This window comes from Macaca fascicularis, chromosome 7 (genome assembly GCF_037993035.2).
Source record: "Macaca fascicularis isolate 582-1 chromosome 7, T2T-MFA8v1.1".
NCBI lineage: Eukaryota > Metazoa > Chordata > Mammalia > Primates > Cercopithecidae > Macaca > Macaca fascicularis.
Window position 1 is genome coordinate 163,957,369 of NC_088381.1, and position 26,828 is coordinate 163,984,196.

The 26,828-nt window shown below is 45.8% G+C and overlaps 1 protein-coding gene across 3 annotated transcripts in view; it reads left to right on the forward strand.

Moving 5' to 3' along the window:
- The window catches only part of TUNAR (transmembrane neural differentiation associated intracellular calcium regulator), a 49,462-nt gene extending 25,307 nt beyond the window's left edge, over positions 1-24,155 (forward strand). Inside the window, exons 1-2 of one of the 3 annotated variants that reach the window (XM_065549334.2) lie at positions 11,879-12,014; positions 21,359-24,155. In XM_065549334.2, coding sequence (XP_065405406.1) covers positions 11,934-12,014; positions 21,359-21,544 — 267 coding nt within the window. In that variant the 5' untranslated portion in view covers positions 11,879-11,933 and the 3' untranslated portion in view covers positions 21,545-24,155. Of the gene's footprint in view, positions 1-10,514; positions 11,271-11,878; positions 12,015-21,358 lie in introns of those variants that run through there. The other 2 variants (XR_012416095.1, XM_045396936.2) reach the window with 2 other exon arrangements.
- The last annotated feature ends 2,673 nt before the right edge of the window (positions 24,156-26,828 follow it).

Here is a 26,828-nt window from a genome sequence, read left to right on the forward strand (position 1 = left end):
ATGTATTCAGACCCTCCTGCTGTAAGCATTTTGTGAGCCTCTCCTGGGCGCCAGGCCTCATATAGATGCCAGTAATAAGGATGTTAAGGGACAGAGGCAGGAGATGTAAATTTTCTAATGTAGAGCACAGGAGTTAATCTTGTGGATTTGGGCTCAGAACAGCCCCAAGGGTTGACAGCCCTGGCGCCTAGCAGGGCCATCGTGGACAAATTACTTAACCCCAGGGAACTACAGCTTTCTTTTCTGGAAAATGGGCAGATATTTATTCATTGAGCCTCTGCCGTATGGCATTGTTCTTGGCACAGGGGCTGCAGTGAAGGACATGATTGTTGTCAAGTGGCTTCTCTTCAAAGTAGGGAGGAGAAATGAAAACATAGCATACTTTGGAGTAGGGAATCTGACTTTTTCGGTACTTTGATGAAGATGAAGTAGGGCACATAGCTGGAGAGGGATGGGAATGGGGGACCTTTATAGGCAGGGCATCCTGGAAGACTTTTGCTGCAGGGACATGGTGTCTGAGCAATCTGAATGCTGTGATGGAGCCAGCCAGTGCAAAAGTTTGGGCAAAGTGTATTCCAGTAGAGGAGACAGCCGGTGTAAAGGCCCTGGGGTAGTATTTTCAAAAAAGATCAAGAATGTTCAGTCCTTTAGTTGTGATGGGATTGACAGAGAGGGAAGAGTAGCAGGAATTTAGATAGCTAGGCAACAGTAGTATCATGCATATTTTTCCGGTGTAACACCTTATAGCAAAGTCATTTTTTTCCAAGTCTTTTTTTTTCTTTTACCACTGTTAGTCTGGACATGTATTGGATCAAAATTGTAAGGTTGACTTCTCCCTGCGTGTCAGCCGCAGTTTCTTCAAAAAGTTATCATTCAGAAGGATGCTATTTCCAGCCTGGACAAAACACAGTTGGAGGGATCCATATGCAGAGATGAGAATTTTTATATCTCAGAAGATGGTAAAACCCACCCAGCTGTCTAGTCATGTCGGAAAAAATCACATTAAAATGCAAATGCTCCTGAGTAAGTGAAATGTAGATGGGTGCAGCCCGCCAAAGAAAAATATTCATGAAATACAGGCTGTTGATCCACGGCTAGCATGGGCCAAGCCATTTGCTCAGCAAGACCTAAGCGCTAGGAAATCGCAATGATGGGAGCTGTTCCGTGCCCTTAGCAAACCCTGATCTCCCCAGGGGCATTTGGAAATGGGGATGCTCAAGTGCTGGGTAATCATGGGATGCGGTGGGGGAGCCTGCTTCGTAAAAGGTCAGTCTGACCACATCCCTTTCATCGTCTGTTTGAACCTCTCAGCATGGACCTTGGGGACAAAGACTAGAGACAGTGTCACCTCCACCTTCCCAAGAGGAGGAGATCTGCATTTCCCTGCATTGTTTAAACTTCTATTTCTGATCCTATCAGGGACTGTAAGCTGGAATTCCTTAGAAACCTTTCTCCTTTCATGGGTGGGTCTTTGAAAAAGCATTGAGAACATAGATTTTCTTAGTAAATATCTGTTATTTGCAACTTTGAGCCATAAAACATAGCAGCGGAGAGAGAGAGAAAAATGTCTACCAAACAAGATGACTGTTTCCCATTGAATCCATGCAGCAGTAATCAGGTGGGCGTTACTATTCCATTTTGTAGACAGGGAAACTGAGGCTCAGAAACAATAGAGTGGGGCCGTTCAGAGCATGGCCTTGGTGAAAATGAGAGAATCCCAGCTCTCTCACATCCCGAGGAATGGGGAGACGTTTCTCCCACTCGCCGACTCCACTTTGCCCATCTATAAAATGTGATCATAGCGCCTTCCTCTCTTCTGTTGTTGCAAGGATTAAAATTGTTGATGGACATAAAGTGCTTAGAACATTACCTGGCCCCTGGGAAGCAGTCAGCAATGCTAGGGGCTCTGCTGACTGCTTCAAATGTGACCACGGTCACTCAGCAAGCAGGAAGTAAGAGATGATGACATCAGCACGATTGTCCCTGTGCAGGAAGACCACGCTAGAAGCCCAGAGACCTCTTGAGATCACCAGCAACAAACATTCAACACAGATCACAAACGAGCATTGTCCTGCTCACACAGTTCTTGCTCAGTTACCTGTGGAATTATTCTCCCCACTTTACAGATGAAAAAAAAATGACATTCATAAAAAAATAAAAAAAAACTTCTTTTCCTTAAGGATTGCAAACAAAAGCCTCTTCCAGCCAGTGTTCTCGTTACCTACTGCTGTGTAACAAGCCAGCCTCAAACTTGTGGCTTGAAACAGAAGGTTGTTGTTATCTCATGGGGTTCTGTGGGTTGACTGGACTCAGCTGGTGGTTCTCATTTTGGGTCTCCTGGGTATTGTGGACAGATGGTGCCTGGGGCTGGAGCCACTGGCTGGTAACTGGGCTGGGTTGGCTGGCACAACCAGGGCTGTAGGTCTTCTCTGCCCCCGTTTCTCTCCACTTGGCTAACTGGGGCTTCCTCACAGCAGGTGGCCTCAGGGGAGTTGGATTCTGACATGGCAGCCAGCTTCCGAAGAGGGAGTGTTCCAAGACACAGGAAATGGAAGCTGCTGGGCTGTAAGCCTGGCCCAGGAACCTGCATGGGCTCTCACCCAAGGGGAGGGAGCATGGACCCCTGCCTCGTGACTGGAAGCAGGGAGTGGCCATCTGTAATCCCCCATCGCTGGGCAAGGTGGATTTTGCAGATCCTGGAGGGCTACGTATGTGTAATAGTTCACCCCCCTGTAACGTAGGTTCTGCTAGGTCCCTCAGCACAAACCTGGAGCCTTGCTTGATCCTGCTGGAGACAGAGGCCATCACTGACTCCTGTTAGGGGGCCTGGGTGGTTGACTTAGACCAGAACCTGCCTCTTTGGGGATCTGGGAAAAGGTCACTCTGGCAGACGGACTGAACCCAGGCAAGCAGTCAACATTCAAGGCCTGTGGAGGACATGCTGGTGATAGGCAGAGCACGGTGGAAGGGAGTGGGAGAGGACAGGTGGGCCCTGGAAGGATTCAGGAAGGCAGGCAGGCCGACCTCCAGGCCTCAGGAGCACAGCCAAGGCCACCGGGCAGGTGCAGGGCAGACCACTCTGTCTGGCAGGTGAGGGACAGGCATGAAAGTCAACAACCCAGGCCAGGGTCACCAAGCAGGTTTCTGGGACAGGAGCTGAGCCAGAGGCCGAGTCCTAAGAGGTGGGCCACAGCTGTGTACTGGTAAAGCCCAGGTGTCATCTCTGAAACACAGAAGCTGGGGTTCCCAGAACCCAGGGCCCTTGAGGCTCAGCCCCAGAGAGGTGGGGAGCCCCTTCCAGGCCTCGGGCCCTGATTGCTGCTGAGAACCAAGGCAGGTAAGGTCTGCAGAGGAAAGTCCAGGAGGTGGAGGGGCTGCCCGGGCTGGGTACCGCGCAGGGCCTGTGTTTATATCCTCTTCCCCTCAGGACACCAGCCCCGGCTGAGGACCTGTGCAGGATGTTCCAGAGCTCCCTTCAGTTCTGGGGTTTTCTGTAACCAAAGACTGACCCAGAGCCTGTCACCAAAACCAACTCATTCCACCAGGGCCCTGGAAGCTGTGGTTCAAATCCAGCACTCCTTAGCCTCTGTTCCCTACATCCTCTAGAGGGATTGATACTAGAGCAAATTCTTAAGTAGGACTTAGCAAAGACCCTGGTGGTTTGGCCTAAGTGTTTGTGAACTCGTTGAATAAGGGACTTAAGCATTACCTCTTTTTAAAATTTTGAGCTAATGTAGAAGTAGCTTCTGCACCCAGTGTCCCCTCCAGTGAACGTCTTATATAACCCGAGTGTAATCAGCAAATTCAGGAAGTTACCAATGTGCAATACTGTTAATTCAATTGCACACCGATTCAGATTGCACCAACTTTCCCACGAATGTCCTTCCGTTCCAGGATCCCGTTCCAGATCCCACACTGCTCAGTCGCCATGTCTCCTTACTCCCCTCCAATCTGGGGCAGTTCTTCAGTCTTTCTTTGTCTTCCATGACCCTAACACTTCGGAAGAACACTTGTCAGTTATTTTGCTGAATGTCCCTCAGTTTAAGTTTGCCTGAAGCACTTTTTTGGACTGAGGTTGTGCATTTTTGGCAAGAATCCTGCAGAGCTGATGTTGTGATCTCCTTGGTGCCCTATATCGGGATTCCTGGTGTGGACATCACTGGTGACATTGACTTCGATCACTGGGTTAAAGGGATGTCTGCCAGGCTTCACTGTAAAGTTACTATCTTTTCTTCATAATTGATAAATACTTTGGAGGAAATACTTTGAGACCATGTGAATCTCTTTCTCCTCAAACATGAGCTCATTAGTTGTAGCATCCATTGGTAGATCTTGTCAACAATAATTATTACTGTTGTGAGTGCCTCCTGGTGATTTTTCTGTTTCTCTCTCTTTGTATTCCTACATTTATTTATTGGAACTCTACTGTAAGGAAGAACTGGTTTTTCTCCCCCATTTATTTATGCGATTATTTATCTATGTCAATAAAAACTCATAGACATTTCTTTTATCCTATGATTTATAATCTAAGACTGTAGTTATTTATTTTCTTGCTCAAATTGTCCCAGCTTTGGCCATTAGAAGTTCCTTCAGGTTTACTCTTGTGTTTTCAACCAGCCCCTCCACCCCCACCTGTTTTGGAACACTTCCTTAACTTTCTGGTATCACAAGATGTTCAAGGCTTATCTTGTATGTTCCCTTCCTCAGCTCTGGAATCAGCCACTTCTCCAAGGAGCCCAGGTTCATTTTATTGGAGAATGGCGTAGAGAAACCAAGGTTTGGGTGCCAGGTATCTTTATTGCTACTGAGCTGTCATTGCTTTTAGGCCTTTTAGGGGACATCACTGGGAATGACATGGACAGGCACTAATCCATGCGTGCACACTCATCTGTATTTCTGTGTCCGCCTACCTGGATGTATATTAAAAGCCATGTGTGTATACTGGTATCTCTAGTTCTAATCCAACATCACAAGGCTCATTTTAACTTTTTCCCTTTCTTGAAACTTTTTTATCCAACAACAAGAAGCCCAGCTTTTGTTAGCTAAAATATATTTATTTAATTCTAGTATACACTAAAGTAGTTTCAGATTTGTTAACCCATGCCCCCATGAGAAGCACATTTTACTGAGTAGGTGATAGTGTTTGTGTACAGTCGTTTTGTCTTCAGCCTTATGCTATCCAATCAAAATACTGTTTTCCAAAATTACTTACGTGAGTTCTTTTCTTTTCCACCCCCTTCAGTGTAGTCATACTATTTATATGTAATAGTTTGGTCCACTTATTAATGTTTACATTCCATTCTGGGTTTCCTTGAGGTCTTGGTTGGTTTGAATTGTTTTGTGTGGACATATGAAAGACATGCTAAACATCTCAATGCTCCTGAGTCAGATCTATAGCAAAAGATACACTCAGAGAAGCATCACTTCCTCCCCGTCCTCGCCATCGTGATCCTACCCCCGTCTTCTCTGCATCCCTTTCTCTCCCACCTCTTCTAGGGAACCAGTCTCTTTAATTTCTAGTTTACCTTTCCTATATTTCTTTTGCACAAGTGAGCAGATGCATGCATGCATTGTTGTAGCCCCTTTCTTCCATGAGGTGTAGCATGTACTTTGACACTTTGCTTTTCTAAGTTAACATTGGGTGCTTGAAATCTCTCCAAGTCCATTCATAGGGTCCTTCCTCCTTCCTTTTTGCCACCACATGGTACTCTTATGTGTGGACATGCCGTAGTTTTTTCAGCCCCATCTCCTATATCTGAGAATTTAGGTTGCTTTTCATATTTTTGCATTTACAAATGATGCTGCATTGGATGAACTTGCACGTGTGTTTTTGTAGCATTGGAGGTTATCTTCAGGGTAGAGTCTAAAAAGTGGAGTTGCATAGTTGGAAGGATAATGTATATGTGGTTTTGTTAAGTGTTGTCAATTTTGTTTCCAGAAAGCTTTGCTTTCAAGGGTTAGAAAATGTTTGTTTCTTTTTGGAAGTCAACGGTAAGCATAAGGGGCAAGGTGGGGGTATTGCTACTCTTGTTATGGGGTCTTTAGGATGTTGCTTTTCTAGCCAGAAATCTCTGTGGCCAGTGGTGCCTTTGCCCAAGTTCTTGTCCCGCATCCAGGAAGAATGAGGTGTGCAGACAAGTGGAGGGTGAGCAAGGTGAAGAGGTGCTTTACTGAATGTTACAACAGCTCAGGGGAGATCTGCAATGGGTAGCTCCTCTCTGTAGGCAGGTCATCCCGTTGAGTGTTCAGCTCTCAGCAGAGAAGAGGCCCTGGAGTGAGTGGCTCCTTTATGCCAGCAGGTTGTCCCACCATTTCTTCAGCTCTCAGCTGAGAGGAGGCCCTGGAGAGGGTGACTCCTCTTTGCAGCTGAGTCTCGACATCTCTGCAGATCTCTGAAGCCCTCAGCAGAGAACATAGATCCTCTCTGCAGTTGGTCCTCCTGTGGTCTCTCTGTCCTCTCCATCCTCTGCCCTGCTCTGGCTGACCCTGGGGCTTTTATGGACCTCAGAGGAGAGGAAGTGTGTGCCAGTTGGTCCATGGGCAGTCATGGGTGGGCCTGGAAAAGGCACCACAAGTCCCCAGTTCGATCTGCAGGACTGGCAGCCCGGTCCCCAGCCTTCAGGCCCTCCCTGGCCTTAAGGTGGGGCCTTCCTAGGGACCCACCTCCTTCTGCTCAGGAATCTGCCTGCCTCCTGATGCTGTTCATGGCACCCAGGTCCCAATTTTGCTCTGAGATCAGAGCAGATGCCAACAGCAGGGAGAAGTCAGACAGTGGGAAGAGGCACTTCCAAGGCTGTGAGGGCAGGTGTGACTTCCCAGGTCCCCAGGAGTGCAGGGAGGCCTGAGTCTGCAGCCATGGTTTGGGCAGCTGCAGCAGCACCCAGTGGGGTGGGGCTCCTGCCTACTCAGCCGCTCCAGATGGCCTGCCACTGCCATCACTCTGATGGAGGCTCTTTCTCACCAGGCAATGATCTGTCAGGCAAAGTGCGTCCTCCCATCTGTCCTCTCAGCATCGAGGAAGGGCAGATGCTGGTCTCTCCCTGACAGCTTACTGAGGGCTCTCATATACGCCGCCTTGTTTTGTCCTCTAACAACCTCATGAAGAATCGGGGCTTACTCTACTGTTGGCTCCATTTTAGAGGCAAAGAAACTGAGGCAAAGAGAAGTTAAGAGATTTTCCCTTGGTCACAGAGTTAGTTGGGATCACAGAGTCTCAAATTAAGTTTCCTCAGATTATGGCCTTCTTCCCCTCTCCATGTACACTATTGGAACCATAAGAGGCCTTGGCTATCACCCAATTTGAGCCCATCATGAATCCATTATGGATGAGGACCAGAGAGGGAGGTTGATGTATTTTAGGTGACACAGCTCATTGAAGGCCATACCTGGAACCCAAATCCCTGGGTCCTTCCCCTACTCCCTGTTAGTCCTGGGAATTGGAGGTAGAGTCTCCCTGGCAAGTGGGGTCCATGGCCCGGTGGAAGTGGCAGGCAGGCGGGGGGTGACGTTGCTGGGCTGGAGGTCTGCTCCATAGGCCTGTGTCTCATCTCCACTATTGAAGCATCCTTGCCTCAGAGATACCTGGTGACTTGCGTTCCTCAAGGAAGTCTAGACTAATAGAATTAACCTTTCCCACAACTGAAAAACGTGTTCTCATTGAGCAAAGGAATTACTGATTAATTTACCCTTAAGTGTCAGTACAGGGAGCTGTTTTTTCTCTCTTTAGATCAGTGTTTAAACTTTTCTCACTCAACACACAGTAAACTAATCCCTCCTTTCCATCAGACTTCAGGGGGAGAAAGAAAATAAACAAGGTTATCCTTGCTGCCATCTCTTTTTTTTTTTTTTTTTTTTGAGATGAAGTCTCACTTTGTCACCCAGGCTGGGGTTCAGTGGCATGATCTTGGCTCACTGCAACCTCCTTCTCCCGGGTTCAAGTGATTCTCCTGCCTCAGCCTCCCAAGTGGCTGGGACTACAGGCGCCCGCCACCACGCCCAGCTAATTTTTTGTATTTTTAGTGGAGACGGGGTTTTACCATGTTAGCCAGGATGGTCTTGATCTCCTGAGCTTGTGATCTGCCTGCCTTGTCCTCCCAAAGTGCTGGGATTACAGGCATGAGCCACCATGCCCGGCCGCTGCCATCTCTTTATAGGGAAGTCCAGCTTGGAGGGCTGGGCTAGGCTGTCCCTGCCCCTTGTCTCAGCTGCCTCTCAGAGTGAGCCAATGCATGCACTCACTCTCAGTACAGAACACCGTGGCTGCCCCAGGCCGGGCTCAGGGGCCAAAGAACAGGGAGGTGAATCAGACCCACCCAGGCCTGACCCTCCAAAGGAGCTCAGTTTAGTGGGGGAAAGACTCAAATCAAGAGATGGACACAGGATAGGGCAGGAGTTGCCCAGACATCCGAAGACGGGGTCCTAGGAAATGCTACCAATGGAATTGAGCCTCAGAGGGCCAGCAATAGTTATCCAAGCCAAGAAGAGCATGTGAACAAACGCACAGAGGTTAAAGCCACAGCAGGCGGTGGTGGGACAGGAATGTGGTGGGCATTTGAGGGCAGGCAGGAGATGGGCAATACCTGGGAGTCATGTCGGCTGCATGATTTAAGTCGCAACTTAGTTTATGATCATTTCTTTACTTTTTTCACTGCCATATCCCTAGTACCTACAAACTTCCTGGAATGTTGCAGAGGTTCACTAATTATTTTAAGTCTCAATTCCTTATCTCTAAAATGCAGATAATGCTTATTTTTGTCTGTGCTGTCGCAGTGTCTCTAGAATAGGGTCTTGGCTGGGCATGGTGGCTCACTCCTGTAATCCCAACATTTGATGGAGGTGGGCAGATCACTTGAGCCCAAGAGTTTGAGACCAGCCTGGGCAGCAGAGTGAGACCTCATCTCCAAAAAACAAAATAGAATGGGGCCAGCATAGAGTAAATACTAAATAAATATTTGTTGAGTGGGTGGATGGATGGAGGAACTGTGTATTTACTAATTAGTAGCTATGACTTTTATCATCATGTGTGGCTGGATAGTAGCTACTGGCCCCATCATGACAGATACCAAGTACAAAGCCAGATCCAGCAACATCTTGGCAATTAGGGAGGGGAAGCACTGTAATTAATGCTAATCATTGTGAACCTTCGTTGATCAGACTAAATGCTTTACAGATGTTTTATCTCTTCAGCGGTCCTTTGGAACTCCTGGGAGTAATTCCTGTCACCAGAGATGGCCTGGCTGCCATCTCCCTTGAGTGGCCGTCTGATGACAGCCACACCATTCTGTGGCTGCCTGTGCTGGGCATGGGCACATGTGGAGGAGTTTGTCCTTTGGAAAACTCTTGCCCAGCCCCTGATGAAGACCTTGCCTGGGTTCAGACTCTGTCACTCAGAGACTCCCAGCTCATTTCCTGAAAGCCTGGAAGGCAACTGTGGAATGTTGCCAGAGCTGGCAACCACCCTGTCCAGACATTTAGTCCTGGAGAGCCGGTTACCCATTTTACTTTCTGTGGTTTGATTTTAGGAGCCAAGTGAGTTTCAAAAATTCAATATAAAGTATCTAATGCATATAAGAGTATACATAGTGTATATGTGTGATTGAGAAAATAAACAGGAATTGAACATCCATGTATACATTGCATCTAATGAATAAATTCCACAAGTGCCTTGCATGACTTACAAAGGCCTCTGTTCTAGTCCCTGCTTCCTCCTCCAGCCTCAGCTCTTAGGACAACCCCCTCACCATGCTGCTGCGCCAGTCCTCCTCGATGTAGCATTCCATACTTGCACATTTTCTTTGCATCTGCCAGTCCCCTGCCTCAGTGCCCTTCTCCCACCATCAGCTGAGATGGTCCTACTGGCCTTTGATGTCTCCGCTCAGACCTTCTATCTTCTGGGGACAGTTCACTGTGTGCCCTCTCTGCAGTGCCCTGAGCCCTCATCACCATAGTGATCAATTTTTGTTTTCCCCTCCTTGGGCTATGAGCTCGTTGAAGGCCAGAGCTCTCGTCTTCCATTTGTATATGCCCCTTGCTTTGGGTGGCTGTGTTTTAGGTGACCACTGAGGTCTCTTCCTCGAGGGGAGAAGTTGATACTTCCTCTGTGCTCTGGCCTCATCTGCTAGATTTGTCAAACGGTGATGCTAAATTTCCAGGCAGGAGCTTGTCCTTGTAGATAGGATCAGCGTGAACCTTCCCCGCTCCAAAATATGGAAATGTTCTCAAGATGGAGAAACACTCAGAATTACAATTGAGCCAGAGCCACTCCATTGAACGCAGGCAGCAAGTGATGGAAAGAATTTGGATAGAATAGTCCCTGTCTTCCTTTTCCGGAATGTCTGGTACCTTTTAGCACATCAGGGAGCACAGATTTAGTTCTGAGACTGGCATTATTTTGACAAACAAGTTGGTACTAGAATTAAATGACACAAAAGTCAACTCGCATTCAGCCTGAACATCTCTGCTGTATTATAGAAAAGCTGTCAGAACCTCTCTCATTTGTCATTTTTCACATACAGCAACGACCCCTTTTGGTTTTCAAGTTCCAGCCTCTCAAGCAGAGAGATACTGACACCAAGATTTCTCCTTGCACGCTGGCATTGTTCTCGTCACTTGGCTGGTGAGGTTCTTCGAGGATTGTTGGAAAACAGAAGCACTCGTAGTCTTCGTAGTTTTATTTATTTATATATTGATTGCTTTGAACGTGATAAAAGTAAATTAACATAATCAACTCTGTTATAGAACATTTCTGATTTTTTCCCCCAGCATGTTTTTCCTAGACAAGTAAGTTTTAAAAATCTTACTTGCACTATATTGTACTTTGTATTTTTACTTTAGTCCCTGTAATCATGTTGAATTTATGTGATCATTGATTTTATTTAATATGGAAAAGCTAGTTTCTTCTTAAATTTACATTATCTAATATTCTCACTAGCTACATTCTGCATTCCACACTGCCTTTTATTGTAATATTGTCTAAATAGATGCAGAAAAATGGAATTTTCTCTATTAAAGTATTTTACATTTGAAATATAAAAGAACTAGATAACATTTTTCTGTTCAAATGTGTTCATTTTAACATTGTTTGGTTAAAAAGATAGATGAAGTTCCAGTCAACCACTTTTTCCCCCTGAAATTTCAAGATAATGCTGTACTAACTGTTCTAGATATAACATTAGCTTATCCTTCTCTGTGATAACATTGTTTGAACTTACTGAGAAAATATTCCCATCAGTAACAAAAATAAACTATTTAAATAATAAAAAAATTATTTGCAGTCATAAGTAGAACTGAATTTTAATATCCTGTGTTTTTCCCCTTATCACATCGTGGGCATCTTCCTTTTTTATTTGAGACAGAGTCTCGCTGTCTCGCCCAGGCTGGAGTGCAGTGGCACAATCTCGGCTCAATCCAAGCTCCGCCTCCCGGGTTCACACCATTCTCCTGCCTCAGCCTCCCGAGTAGCTGGGACTGCAGGCGCCTGCCACCGCGCCCGGCTAATTTTTTGTATTTTTAGTAGAGACAGGGTTTCACTGTGTTAGCCAGGATGGTCTCGATCTCCTGACCTCGTGATCCACCCACCTTGGCCTCCCAGAGTGCTGGGATTACAGGCGTGAGCCACCTTGCCTAGCCAGGCATCTTCCTTTTTTTACCACATGGTCTTTGTCACCATCATTTTCTTTCTTTCTTTTTTTTTTTTTTTAATTTTACTTTAAGTTCTGGGATACCTGTGCAGAACCTGCAGGTTATTTACATAGGTATACATGTACCATGGTGGTTTGCTGCACCTATCAACCCATCATCTAGGTTTTAAGCCCCGCATGCATTAGGAATTTGTCTTAATGCTCTCTCTCCCTTTGTCCCTGACTCCCCTACAGGCCCCGGTGTGTGATGTTCCCTCCCTGTGTCCATATGTTCTCATTGTTCAGCTCCCACTTATGAGTGAGAACATGCAGTGTTTGGTTTTCTGTTCCCGTGTTAGTTTGCTGAGAATGGTCACCATCATTTTCAACTGCCAGGTAATGCATCAGTGAGTTGTAATCACACGAATTTTTCATTCCCCAGTTTACTATTGATCACTGAGTGGCTTGGCAAGGGACGAACTCCAATTCTTAGAATTGGCTCTGAGAAATTGGTCTAGAGAAGTAATAAAGAGGAAACTTCACCAGCGAATAGAGGCTGCAGAGGGTGCCAGGACTCAGCATCTTGGATATTGCTCAGCCATCGTCTGTCCAGCAGGGTCACTAACCTAGAGACCTCTAAGTCCTAGATGGAATTTTTTTTTCCTTTTGAGACAGAGTCTCAGTCTGCCACCAGGCTGGAATGCAGTGGTGCGATCTTGGCTCACTGCAGTCTCTGCCTCCTGGGTTCAAGTAATTCTCCTGCCTCAGCCTCCCGAGTAACTGGGACTACAGGTGTAGGCCACCACACCCAGCTAATTTTTGTATTTATAGTAGAGGTGAGGTTTCACCCTGTTGGCAAGGATGATCTCGATCACTTGACCTTGTGATCCGCCCGCCTTCACCTCCCAAAGTGCTGGGATTACAGGCGTGAGCCACCATGCCCGGCCGCTAGGTGGACTTTATAGCAACCTTGAAGAAATGTCGGCCAGAGGAGAAGGCAAATAGTAACCAATTGACAGCCTTGGAAGGGTGCTAACGAGCTAGCTGGTATCAAGCTGCAAACCTAGTCAAAAACTGGAAGGTGAGTCATTTAGACAGCTGTATGGAGAGTGTGCACATCCTGTGTGTGGATGAAGCTGGGAGGAGAGTGACTATGTAGGAAGACAATCATCTGGGAACCAAGGTGAACTCAACAGATTGGCACAGTGGATAGAGGTCAGCCCCTTGGACTGTAATGTAAATACTAAGTCCTATTCTTGGGTTAAAAATGCTCACCTTCCATGAACGGGAGGGAGCAATTTGGCTTTGCAGCGTCATGAGTCACGGCATGCTGTGGGGGCCCCAAAGTGAGGTGTTCTTATTAGCATCCATGGATGTGCCACATCCAGGAGGGAGAGGACAATCCTGCCCAGTTTGGGCTCAAAAAACTTTCCCTGGAATAATGTTTTCCTTGTGCGTGCTGTGATTTTTAGGGTGGGCCTTCCCAGGAGAAGGGATCATGATTAGGAGTGGCTATGTGGACAAGCAGGGAACAGAAGGTGCTTAGCTGGACAAAAGGGCTTGTGAAGTCCATGAGAATGAGCCTGTCATCATCATTGTCATCATCATCATCATCACCACTTAATCGTAGTGGCCGCCATTCATCAAGCTAGGAGACTTACACCTAGTATCTTTAATCCTACAAGCTATTATCCCTACTTTATAGATGAGGAAACTGAAGCTCAGAGAGATGAAGCAGCTTGCCCCAGTCACATAGCTGATAAACCACTGAGACAAGGTGGATCCCAGCTATATCTGAAGCCAGAGTTGTCATTCCTTCAGTATCAGTTTTTCAGAAACCGTGGTGCTACCTTGCAGAGGATAACAAGGACTTGCTTTTGTTTAGTTCCTGGTTATAAAGTAGTTCCAGTGGGTGCACGCTAAGCGAGAATATTTTGTTGTAAAGTAAAGGGCTTTCCTGACTGAGCTGTCAGCTGGTAAAATATACTTCCTGAGAGGTGGTAAATTCCAGAATGATGGGAAGTCTTCAAGAGGAGGCTTGGTTAGCATTGAGTATTCTTCTAGGGGGAATTCAAAGAAGCCAACAAAATAAACTTGAATACCCCTTCTGTACAAGTAAAAGCTCCTTGGTTGCATGCAACAGATACTGGTAAGAAATGGGTTCCAGCTGCCTTAAGCAAAAACACTGTTTTTTGCAGGGATATGGGGTAGTTCATGGGATAGAAGGAAATGGTGAACTGAGCTTTAGAAAGGGCAAAAGTCAGCCTGGCTCCAGGCATCCAGGCGGCAGCAGCAAATGGAACCTCATTTCAGCACCGTGGCTAGGATGAGACAGTGTTTACGGTTAACCCACCTGCTATCACTCTACCTAAGACTAAGCTCCAGAGAGAGAGCATCTTATAGGCTTAGCCAGGATCCAGACCCATCTCCATGGCAGGTTGATTGACAGCCTCCATTGGGAAGGGTAATTTTCCAGAGGAAAATCGAGACCCTGATCCCAAAAGAAAGACCATGGATGCTGGGCAGGCCCAGTGAGCCATGACCTCGGTGCCTTCTAGCCCTGACCGGCTGGGATTCCACACTGAACCCTGAGTCCCCCTGCAGGGCTCTCCCCAGCTGCCCTGCAGCCTCTAGGCCCAGACCACACACAGCACTGTGTCACTGTATATTCATGTGGTTTATTTTCCAAGACATGCATCCTAATTAAGCAAATGATTAAAAACTCTCAAGTGTGCTCATTGGAAGCAGCCCGGCAGAGGACTGGCTTGCTGAGAACTGTGCTTGAAAGTGAGTTGCCCATCGCCTTGGCACAGTAGGGGTGCTCATGAGGGGCACCGTGTCTTTCCAGAGAAGTGGCTCCCTTCCTGGTTACCATGCAGGGTTTCTTTTGGCATTCAGCACAGCACTTAATATGCCCAGTCTTTAAAACCCTGTGTTTTTTTAAAAAATGGTTTTTGCTAATTAGTTATTTGTTTTAATATCATTATTGTTTTATTGTTAATTATGTAGTTAACTAATAAGTATTAAATCAGCAATTGACTTGTTAAATATGGAATAGATATGAGAAGCATATTTAGAATGGAAGTAGAAAGAGCAAGCGCTCGTGTATCCACCACCAGCTTGAGAAATATTACCAGTGGCTTAGAGAGTCCCTGAGCATCCTCTCCATCCTGTCCACTTAGTGGGAACCACTACGCTAGCTTTGAGGTTTATTATTCTCTTGCTTTTCTTTGTGTTTTTATCACACTTGTACCTCCATATAAAATATTGTCAGATTCTCCCTGTTTCTGAACTTCCTACCGAAGTGGGAACATCCTTTCTGTGGTCTTTTGCAACATGCTTTTTCACTCGATATTGTATTTGCAATTCATCCATGTGATGACACATTCCAGCATTTCATTTTTTCCTCAACGCTCTGTGTTATGCCAGCATGAGAACATACAACAGTAGATCCAGGCCACTGAGGATGGCCATCGATGCTGGATTCAGCATTTCGCTTATGCTGACATTGCTGTCTTTAAATGCTCTTATCCATGTACCCTGCTGCGCATTTGCAGGTGTACTTGGTGTGTATCTCAAGGTGGCATGGCTGGATCACTGGAGTATGAGTATGTTTGGCTTTACAAGATAATGCCATCCTGTTTTCCAAAGGGACAGTATCCACTGATACTCCTGCAATAGGTATCTGGAGAGTCCCTGCTGCTCTACAGACTCTGTCTGTGTTCGGTGGTCTTGTCAGATGTTTTAGTTCTTGGCCAATCTTATGGCTGTTTGATGGTAGCTCACTGTGTTTTAATTGGCATTTCTCTGATACTGAGGTTTAGGTTCTTTATGGCTATGTACTTTTTTGAGAAATGCCTGGACACTGTTTTGCCCAGTTTTCTACTGGATATTTATCATTTTCTTGCTCATTTGAGACTAGAATGATGTGTAGTATGTATCCCAGTTTGTGGCTTAACTTTCTGCTTTTGATGATATTTTATTTTTTGATAAACAGATATTGAATTTAAGGTTGTCGAATTTCCTTATAGTTTGAGCTTTTATGTCTTGTTAAGATACCATTCTCTACCCCAAGGTCATACAGATATTCCTTTATATTGCCTTATAAAAGTTTTGAATGTTCTCTTTCTATTCTTATCTATAATCCATCTGGAATGGATGAGCTACTAGTTTGATTTCATTTATCCTTTCATACAGATACTCAGTTATTCCAACATTGCTCATCAAAGACCCATTTTCCCCTGTGGATCAGCAGTGTCCATGTATGTGTGACTTTGTTTTTGTTTCTTTGGCCTATTTGTCTAAGGCTTGTATAAGCCTTAGACCTAAGACATATTGATGTCTTATGAGGCAGATTTCCCTACCTTATTCTTTAGTAAACGTATTAGCTGTTATTATCCATTTGCTCTTTGATAGACATTTGAGAACCTACTTATCAAATAACACCAAAAACCCAGTAGACATTTTGACTGGAACTACAACAAACCTATAGAACACTTTAGGAAAAACTGATGTTTTTAGGATATTGAATCTTGCATATTGAAGGTGGCATTCCATGAAGATGGTATATCTTCCTTTTCATGTTGGTCTGCTTTTATGTCTTTCAGTAAAGTTTATAATATTCTTTATAAAAATTTCACACCTCTTTATTAGATTTATTTCTGGGCACTTTATATTTCAGATTCTATTGCAAATACTGTTTTTAAAAAATGAACATCTTGATTGAGATATAATTCACAAACCACAAAATTCATCTATTGGAAGTGTACGGTTTCATGACTTTAGTATATTGAGTGTATTTAGAGTTGTGCAACCATCACTAAAAATCTAAGTTTAGAATATTGTATTGCTCCAAAAAGAGACGCTTTTACAATTATCAGCCAATCCCCACTTCCCCCTCCACCCAGCCCCTGGCAGGAAGAAATGAGTAAATGATTGAGTTGATAAATGAATATCTATACCTTTTAGCAGACGTTATGTCAGACAATGACTGATCCCAGCCTTTGCCTGTTGTTTTTTATAAATTTTTTTACTTTTATTTTTTAAGTTTTAATTTTTGTGGCTACAAAGTGGGTGTATATATATATATGGGGTACTTGAGATGTTTTGATACAGGCACACAGTGTGAAATAACACATCATGAAGAATGGGGTATCCATCCCCTCAAGCATCTATCCATTGAGTTACAAACATTCTCATTGCACTGTCTAATTCATTTAAAAGTGTGCAGTTATTATTATAGTTGTTGCTTCTTGTTTCTGTTTTCCTTTCCCATCTCTATCATTGCTCTGGTTTCTAGGCTAATCTCCTGGATTCTGTGAGTATCCTCCATCACTGTTCATCCTCCAGACCCTGGCCAGACAACTTTTTCCAAAGAAAACAATATTCTAACCACTCCATTTAAGGAAGCCCTCAGTAACTCCCCTGGGAATCAAGCCACACTCCCAACATGGTGTCTACAGGGGAATTCAAGTTTCCAAGTTGACGACTTAAGCAACTTGGAAACAGATGCTTAAGATGCAACTCTTCTGTGAGTCGGAGAAGGTCTCTTCTAGGTCTTTGTTTGCTTCAGAGTCCTCAGAAAGTAAACACAGCTGACCTGATTATTCCCCTCCACTTCCTCCTGAGTCAGAGTTATCTCGGGTTAACTCAGGAAAGAGGCTAAATTAAGCCTTGAAACGAAGCAGCCTCCGTGACAGGCACTTTGTTTTGCTTGACTGACTGTGATGATGGGTCTTTGGTTATAAAGGCAGCACTAATTGCATCTTCTTAAACCAACCCTGGCCATCTATTCCCTGGCCTGCAGAGACTGGGAGATGCCAGGTTGCCCCAGAGCACCCACTCATTCATTCAGTCACTCATTCATTCACTCATTCAATTTTCTTAAGTTCCTGCTCCATGCCGGGCACTATACTTGGAGGTGGGGATTCGAAAGTCCTTCCTCTAAGGGCTTGCAGTCTTTCTAAGAAGATGAATGATAAACCAGAGACTCCATTAAAGAGATGACTAGTGCTTGGATAGACATCTGTCCAGGGCAGTGAAGGGAGTGGATTTCTAAGGTTCTTACAACCAACTTCTCATGACTTTGTGCAAAGTTTGAGCCATGGAGTCGCCAAAATAAAAAGAGGGGATCCACTAACACCTACAAACTAGCAAACAGACACAACCACTTTGGAAAGCTGTTTAGCAGTATCCACTACCGTCAAACATATGCATACCCTGTGCCTGGCAGCTCCTTTTCTAGGTATGTATGTAGTCAATTGGAAATGCACATGTGAATTTTACATTAAAAGAGAAAACTGTAAATAAATACTGAACTGTAGTTAAAACATGCAGCATGCTTCTGTGTTTAAGGGCAAATGAAATAATATCTGCAATTTAGGCCAAGCATGGTGGCTCACACTTATGATCCCAGCACTTAGGGAAGCTGAGGCAGGAGGATTGCTTGAGCCCAGGAGTTCAAGACCAGCCTAGCAACATAGTGGGACCCAGTCTCTACAAAAAGAAATTTAATTAGGTGGGCATGGTGGTGCACACTTGTGGTACCAACTGCTCATGAGGCTGAGGCAGGAGGATCATTTGAGCCCAGGCAGTCAAGGCTGCAGAGAGCCGTGATCACACCACTGCCCTCCAGCCTAGGCAAAAGAACAAGAGCCTGTCTTAAAATAATAATGATAATAGTAAGAGTAATAATGATATATGTAGTTTAAAGTGCACCCAAAAAAGAAGATAGATGAATAAGGAATGGGCAGATATGTGACAAAGCAAGTATGGGAACATGTTAGTGATGGATTTGAGATGGTGAGTTTATGGGTGCTCACTGTAAAATTCCTTCAAATTTGCTGTATGTTAAAAAAACTTCATATGAAATATTGGGAAAGATGTATGTATATGCTTGCCCAAAGATACGTACAAGAATGTTCATAGCAGCATTATTCATAATAGCCCCAAACTTGAAGCAACGAACATGCCCATCAGCCACAAAATAGAGACATAAATTTTGGGTGTAGTGATCCAGTGGAATACTGTTCACATATGAGATTCAATAAGCCACAGCTATACACAAAGACGTGAGCAAATCTCACAAACACAGTGTAGAAAGTAAGAAATCAGACTCAAGAGAGGACATACTGTATGATTCCATTTACATAGAATTCAAAACCAGGCAAAACTCATCAATGGTGTTAGAAGCCACATTAATGGTTTTCAGGAGGTAGGGATAGTGACTGGACGGGGCACTGTGGGAGGCCCCTGGGTGCTGGAAGGCTCTGTTTCTTTATCTCGGTGCTAAACAGATATGAAAATGTATCAAGCTGTACACACTTTGTGGACTTTCCTGTATGTTTACTATACGTCATGAAAAGCATACGAGGGGAGAAAAAGCAGGAAAACCAAACGAATCCAACTAGAAGCTTTCCCTAACTGAGCTATGGGAGTAGAAAACCACTGTAGGTCTGTCTAGTAAACCAAAGTTGTGAGGAGTATGAAACTTGCCTTTAGGGCGTTCCTTTGTTCACTTATGCACATTTTTGTGTTGCATCAGTTCCTCCATTCTTCACTGATGTGCTTGCCTCTCCTTCGTACAGATGTTCATTCACATATACTGTCCTCCGGATCCAGAGCCGCTCTGGAAGGTGCGAGCGACCCAGCCCTCTCGGGGCTCATGTGCACGGAGGGAGGGGCATGCAGACATTTCATTTCCCATTTCGTTTCACATTCCCACGTTCCTGGATTCCCGTTTGTGATCCTTCCTGGATGTGTGTCCTGAGACAGCATTCGAATGAGAGACACAGAGCCAGTAAGATATATATAGGTGTGTATGAAGAGATTTGTTATACAGAATTGACTTATGTGATTTCGGAGACCAGCAAGGCCTGAGATCTGCAGGGTGAGTCAGCAAGCAGGAGACCCAGGATGGCCGGTGGTGTGGTTCCATCTGAAGACCTGCAGGCTCCAGGCCCAGGAAGAGCTGCCTGAAAATCGACAGTTCCAGTCCAAAGGCAGGAAAAAGCCATTGTCCCAGCTTGAAGGCAGGCAGGCAGGAGGAATTTGGGGGAATGTCAGCCTTTTTGTTTCATTCGGGCCTTCAGCTGATTGGTCCATCACCACCCACATGTAGGAGGACAGTCTGATTTCTTCAGTCTCCCAACTCAAATGTTAATCTCATCCTGACACACACACACCCAGAATAATGCCTGACCAACTATCTGGGCATGCATGACTCAGTCAAGCCAACACACAAATTTAACCATCATCAAACCCTGAAGCATGAAAAGCCTTCTGGCTCTAAAGGTGCAGCCCTCCAATGGAGGAAATGTAGCTATGGGCTGGTCTGGTGCACATCACATCACAAGTGGACGAGCCGCCACCACCACACACACTAGTCCTATTTTAGTTATGGTTTGGACCAGCAATTGGTGGAAAAGAAGGCTTTGACTGCCCAGTCTGCCTCCTGGATGGCCATGTTTTTTGTCTTCGAAAATAAAAAGTTATTTTGGTTATTGCAATATGTATCATGCATACAAAGAGAGTAGCTGGAAGATATGCCAGCAGTTTAAAGGAACAGTTTAAAGCATAACAGATGGCAGATGACTAGTATCTGAAGGCCACTGGTGCCCCTCCTTCATGGCAGCCTGCTCCGCTCTTGCCTGGAGAAAGCCACTGTCCTGAGTTTTACACTAGTCATTTTGATGCTAATCATTGCGTTACTTTTTATGAAAATCAAAGAGCTCATCTCTAAAACAATAGATAACTTGGTTTTGCCTGTTTTGAGCCTTTATGAATCAAATGGTGCTGCACAAATTTTTCTGCCATGTGCTTTTTCCCTCCGTTAAGTGTCTGGGCTTTGTTCTTCCTGTTGCATGTAGCTGTAATTCATTCATTTCACCATCATATAATATTCCATTGTAGAGACTGACCACCACATGTTCATCTGCTCTCCTCTTGGTGCGTATCTGGGTAACTTCCAGTTCTCTGCTATGGCAGATGAAGCCCATGGGAGCAGTCCTGTCTATGTCTCCAGGTGCACAGAAGCGAGGCCTTCTCTAGGGTACACGCCTGGCAGAGCAGGTGTCCAGTGGTAGAATATGTCTTTTCACTTTTCTGGCTAATGCCAGGAAATCTTCTGGAATGATTGTAGCAGTATCTATTTCCACAAGAGATTATGATAATTTCTCATGGTACTAGTCATCCACACTGTGTGTAGACCCCTTACCATCCTGCCTGGTCTCCATGAATCACCTTCCCTGGCTTCCAACCATCCCTACCCACACCGCAGTCAGAGCTTTAGCATGGTAGGACTGTGATGCCCGCTACACACTTCGTGGATACTCAGGACAGCACGTTTCTTGGGTGTAACCTGATATGTGAGAGTGTGTGAAATTCCCACCACCAGGACGGAGGGCACAGACCTTAGTTTCACTGCAGTGCAGCTGACCCAGTTTCTCCTTCAAGGGAAAGGGGGAAAACCAGCTCAACAAAGTGGGTGGTGCCCGGGTAGACTCCTAGGCTCCTCTCTCTGTACCAGTGTCAGGACGCTCATCTTCTAAACCGATTAGCCGTGTTCTGCCATTTTCCCATGGCCAAGAGCAAGGTGTCCCAAGATAGGATCCTTGTGTGATTTGTCATCCCCCCAGCATGGTCTGACCTGCAAGCAGATCACCACCCGCTGCAGATCTGCCTGGCTATGGAGGGCGTGCTTATAAGTGATCATCTTTTGTGCTGCCTCTTTCCAATTACAGGTTAGCCTGGTGAGGAAGATAAAGACATTTGCAACCAAGATGGTAATCACGAGTGGAAATGATGAAGACAGAGGAGGTCAAGAAAAAGAAAGTAAGGAGGAGAGTGTCTTGGCAATGCTGGGGATTATTGGGACCATTCTGAACCTGATTGTGATCATATTTGTCTACATATACACCACCCTGTGAATGGCCCAGAGCGTCCTCAGAGGCCTCGGGATGGCCAGAGACGGAAGTCCTGCGTGTCGGCGTATCACTGACCAGACCCTGCGAGAACCAGCAGGCTTGACCCACCCACACCACCCAATCAAATGCACCTTCAGACTTTACAGAAGGTCACACAAATAGACCGATCCTGCTGCAGGGAGCAGACACTAAAGCACAATGATTCCAACAAAACTCATTCACAGCACTAGGAACTCAACGTCTTTGGCAGGGGGCCCAGAAGAATGCTTGGACGACCAGCCTCTGACACCATCGGTGAGCGGATGGGTGCAGAAATTCATTATTCCAGATCGCTGACGGGTACCACATATTTGAAAAGATGAATAGGGCGGACACGGCTCAGATGTGTGTCTCCCAGGACAAGTGTTTCATCTTCACTTGACGAGCTATTTAGTGGAAAAACCACAGGGGCAGCCCTTTGACAGGCATCCCATTCATCAAAAGTGTCTAACTATTTGATACCGGGGAGATAACTTATTTTTCTTTTTTCATTGGCTTGATGTGTGTATCTGTTCATATCAAGGTTTATAAATATATATTTTTAATAAATGTGCTCTATTTTTTAGCATGAACCAAATACTTGGAAAGGCACTCCCAGATCCATAGAGCTTTCCTTGGTTTTTTCTGCTTTGTCCCTTCCTCCCCCAACTGCAGGTGTTCTCTTGTGGAGCCATTTAGTCCTCTTGTCTCGTCTCGAATCTTTTACTTTTGCGCTCTTGTTCTTTCTCTCTCTCTCCTTCTCTGTCTCTCTGCCTCTTTGGTCTGAAGGACATTTTCCCATACTACCAGCCATGGTTTTGGTTGGTGCATGTTTCAAGATTGTCTATTGAGTGGCTTTTTGTTGTTCTCTCGGAGATATCAAACGATTGTGGGCATGCAGACCTTAGATGCACCCTATCTTTACTGAGAATTATGCATGAATAAGGGCTGAGTGATAGATCAGCTTAAAATTAAAAGGACTACCGTTGAGGAAGAAGAGTGTGGCTGTATTTGCAGATGAACTTTTGAACAGAATATTCAGCTTCTTATTGGCAGGGTTATTGTTTCATTCTTGTCACCATTTGTTTATCAGATTTTGATTTTAGTGGTCATGTACCGTGACAGTTGGGAAGAACAAGGTGGAAAGCTCAGAACTAGGTGCATTACTCCTTCCTTGGCAAGATACCCGGGATCCTCTTCAAAAGTGGGTGGGGTGTAAATGACACAAGAACTCCCCCATGAGAGCTCATGGTGGTTCAGGCTGTGAGGACAGCCCTGTGACAAGTGACTTTTCAGGGGCATAAGGAGGGGATTTAATGATTGCCCTAAAGGACTGCTGCATTTTTAAAGCCCCTGGTTTACACCCACGTGAAGCAACTTCCTCTCTGGCAGGGATGGGTGCATAAAAACAAATTGGCTCCCTGAAATGGGCCCTTGCCTGGCTGCAGTGACATGGCCTAAAAGAGGGGGTTAGTATTCCTTCTGCCATTGCCAGCTGTATTCATCTGTTTTCACACTGCTGATAAAGACATCCCCAAGACTGGGCAATTTACAAAAGAAAGAGGTTTATTGGACTTGCAGTTCCACGTGGCTGAGGAGGCCTCACAATCATGGTGGAAGGTGAAAGGCACGTCTCACATGGTGGCAGACAAGAAAAGTGAACATGTGCAAGGAGACTCCCATTTTTAAAGCAGATCTCGTGAGACTTATTCACTGTCATGCAAACAGCATGGGAAACCTGCCCCCGTGATTTGGTTACCTCCCACTGGGTCCCTCCCACAACACGTGGGGATTCAAGATGAGATTTGGGTGGTGTGACAGCCAGACTGTATCACCAGCCTTGCCCCTAGGCAGAAGCAGCAGCAGTCTGCCTGGCTGGATTCAAATGATTCTGAGGCTTCTGTAGTCTATGCCTCCAGATCTCTCCCTCACCCATGCTGTGGTGTCTGAAATTCCATCATTAGAGAGTCATTTCTTGGGCTCTATTAAAGGGACCAGGCTCTTTTATAAAGCAAATGCTCCTGAGCAGCTGGCTCTGGCATTGATTTATCAGATATCTTCTCTTCCCTGCCAGAAGGAAGGAAGCTAAGGTGCATGCAGGGCGTACTGTGTGCCCAGGCACTGTGCCAGAAGCTTTGGATACTTGGAGTCATTTGATTCTCATAGTAACCCTGTGAGAGAGGGAGGTTTTCCTCCCCCACATTGTAGAAGAAGGAAAAATGGTTCAGAGAGATCAAGAAATGTCCCTGAGATCACATTGCTCCTAGTGGAGTCAGGATCCAAACCCAATGTGTCTGATTCCTTAGCCCTTGGGGGTCTGGAGGCTGCTGAACAAGAGAGGAGGTGGAGAGGAGAGAAAGCCGCAGGAATACCACCGAACACCCTTCTCCCTCCCCTGTAAAAACAACCCTGGGAACTCCTTGGACACTAGCAGAATATCATACACTAAGGACAAGGGATGAGAGGAGGCTGGTTAGAAATAAAGCAATGTCAGGGGAAAGGAGCTACTCAGTAGGCTCTATGTGATTCTAGAAAGACTGTATGAAAATTCTGAACATTGAACAGAATAAACAATAAAGGTGCAATGGAAAAAAAATATTCCATGTCTTTTCTTTCAACATTGTGGGATATAAAGCATTTCAGTGTCAGTCCTTTGCCTATACGTAGTGTTTATTTATTTATTTATTTTTTAAAAAACTGAACGTGATGCTGTTAAACAGAGACTGTTTTGTGTGGACTGTAGAAGCCTCAGTGATTTTTCAAGTATATGAATTTGACATGTATTGAGGGGGAAAGTGCCTTTCCAATCCTCTGCTCCCGGGATGGTTCTTCCAGGTTGTCCTAATCCACAGCCTGGAAATAAAGCTGCCTGTTCGATGTTGAACAGAGCAGTGACACTCTTTCCCACAGCTCCAGCATGCCCTGTCTTATTTCCTTTCTAATTTAGTAGAGACCATGAACACACACTGGGCAAACTCATAGCTTCCCCCAAATCTGAAGCCATCGCGGAGGGACATGGAAGGGAGAGGCAGGCAGTGCCCCTCCTATCCTCAACATCTGAGGTTGAGCCCCAAGCCCAGCCTTGGCCAGCAATAGCAATACCCAAAACAATGCCAGGGCCATATACTCTACCAAGCACTTTCTACTTATCCTGTGGGACACAGAACAATCCCATGAGATGTGTGTGTGTTTATCCTCACTTTGCAAGACCAGGAAGAAAAGACAATTGACTTTTCTGAAATTGCACAGCCAGAAACCAGCAGAATCAGGTCTTTGCCCCACGTCCACCCACCGTCAGCACCTTGCCTGGCCCAGGTGGTGTGATGAACCATCTGACTAGCCCAGTCACAATATACAGATTCCCATCAGCTCTGGCACTTCTTGATCACAATACAGTTGGCCCTGTATTGATCACAATACAACTGGCCTTTAACCTCTCCTCTGGGAAGGCAACTTTGAAAGGCTGGGTGCCAGCAGCGGAGGGCCAGCTGGGCTGCTGGCAGTGTAGCCTGGTGGTTTGGAGCCGCAGAACACTTACCCTATGGCCAGAAACCTCCTGGTCCTGAGTCCCATCTCTTCGTCTTTCAATCTAAGTGATGGCGGGCAGCTCACAGGAACTCTTGTTTCAGCTTTCCTCATCTGTAAGAGGGGATAACAACGGTCCCGCCTGAAGCTGCTTTGTGAGGATTAAAGGAGCCTGACCAGCTGAAGCTGCCAGCAGCACCAGGCCTGGCCCATAGCTCGTGCTCAGGTCATGCTAAGTTCCTGCTGCTACATGAAGGTAGTCAGGGAGCCGTTGGACATACATTTTGGGGGCCCCTCCTGGCCTCACTCTCTCCAGTCTGCATGGTGCCCTTGCCTGCAGGGAGGCCCAGAGAGGGGCCTTATGCTGTCAACAGAAAGGGAAGTTCACATGGTAACTCGGTCCTACTCTTCTTGTCTTTTCATAAATCACACACGCATAGTCACGGTCAAAAAATTATTATAATTCTAAAAACTCTATAAAAGCATTTTTTAAAATTAAGGTAACTGCCAAATCTCACCACCCAGAAGCAATCACTATTAATATTTAGTGTGTAATTTATAGAGCAGGTGGCTTGCGTATCTGTTTGGTGAGTCAATTTTTTCTTGAATTTTGAAATCTCTTTGTCTTCAGGCAGGGCACACTCTTCGGCCACTGCTCCCATGGCCCCTGCAGTCTTACAGTGGACAGCTCTCTGCATTTCTGTAACTTGGGTCACAAGATGTTCTGGATGACATCCTTGAATGGCCGTCCAGACATTGACCTATAAATAATAGATTGGATATTGTAATTTACAAAAAATGGCCTCATGCTATGAGCATTGCCCCCAAATAATTTTGTCATTGGCAATTATGAATATGCTTCCATATCAATGGATCTATATGGGCAAGCCCTCGTGGTGCTTGTTCAGTGTTCTCTGGTTTAGACATACCATCACAAATTCCCCTCTTCTCTTACTGCTGACCCTCAAGATCATTGTCCGTGTTTTGCTACGAACCATGCAGCCTTGCTCTTTAAAGCATCCCAAGCACTGCCCATATCTCCTCCATGATCCCCTTAGAGTGGTCTCAGGTGGTGTCCTTTACAGCAAGCTTCAAGGACATAACCCTCTCTCCCTCCCTCTCTGTCTGTCCCTCTCCCTCCCTCCCTCTCTCCTTCTCCCTCTCCCTCCCTTCCTCTCTCTTTCCCTCTCTCCCTCTCCCTCCTTTCCTCTTTCCCTCTCCCTCTCCCTCCCTCCCTCTCTCTCCCTCTCTCTCTTCCTCTTCCTCTCCCTCCCTCTGTCTCTCTGCTCTCCCTCTCCCTCAGTCTCTCTCTCCCTCCCTCTCTCTCTTCCTCTCCCTCTCCTTCCCTCGCTCTCTGCCTCTCCCTCTTCCTCTGCCTTTCTGTCTCTCCCTCTCCCTCAGTCTCTCCCTCCCTCCCTCTCCCACTTGCTCTGCCTCTCCCTCTCCCTCCCTCTCTCTGCCTCTCTCTGTCCCTCCCTCTCTGTCCCTCCCTATCTCCTTCTTCTTCCCTTCCTCTCTGCCTCTCCCTCTTCCTCCCCCTTTCTTCCTCTCCCTCTCCCTCCCTCTCTGCCTCTGCTTCTCCCTCTGTCCCTCTTTATTATTCCTTCTTTCTCTTTCCCTTTCCTCCTCCTCTAAACACCAGGGCCTCAGCTCACTTTCCTCTCCTTTACATGTTGCCACCCCCATGCTTAGCTCAGGGCCCCCTTCCCACCAGCTGCCTGCAGAGCATGAGAAAGCCCACCCC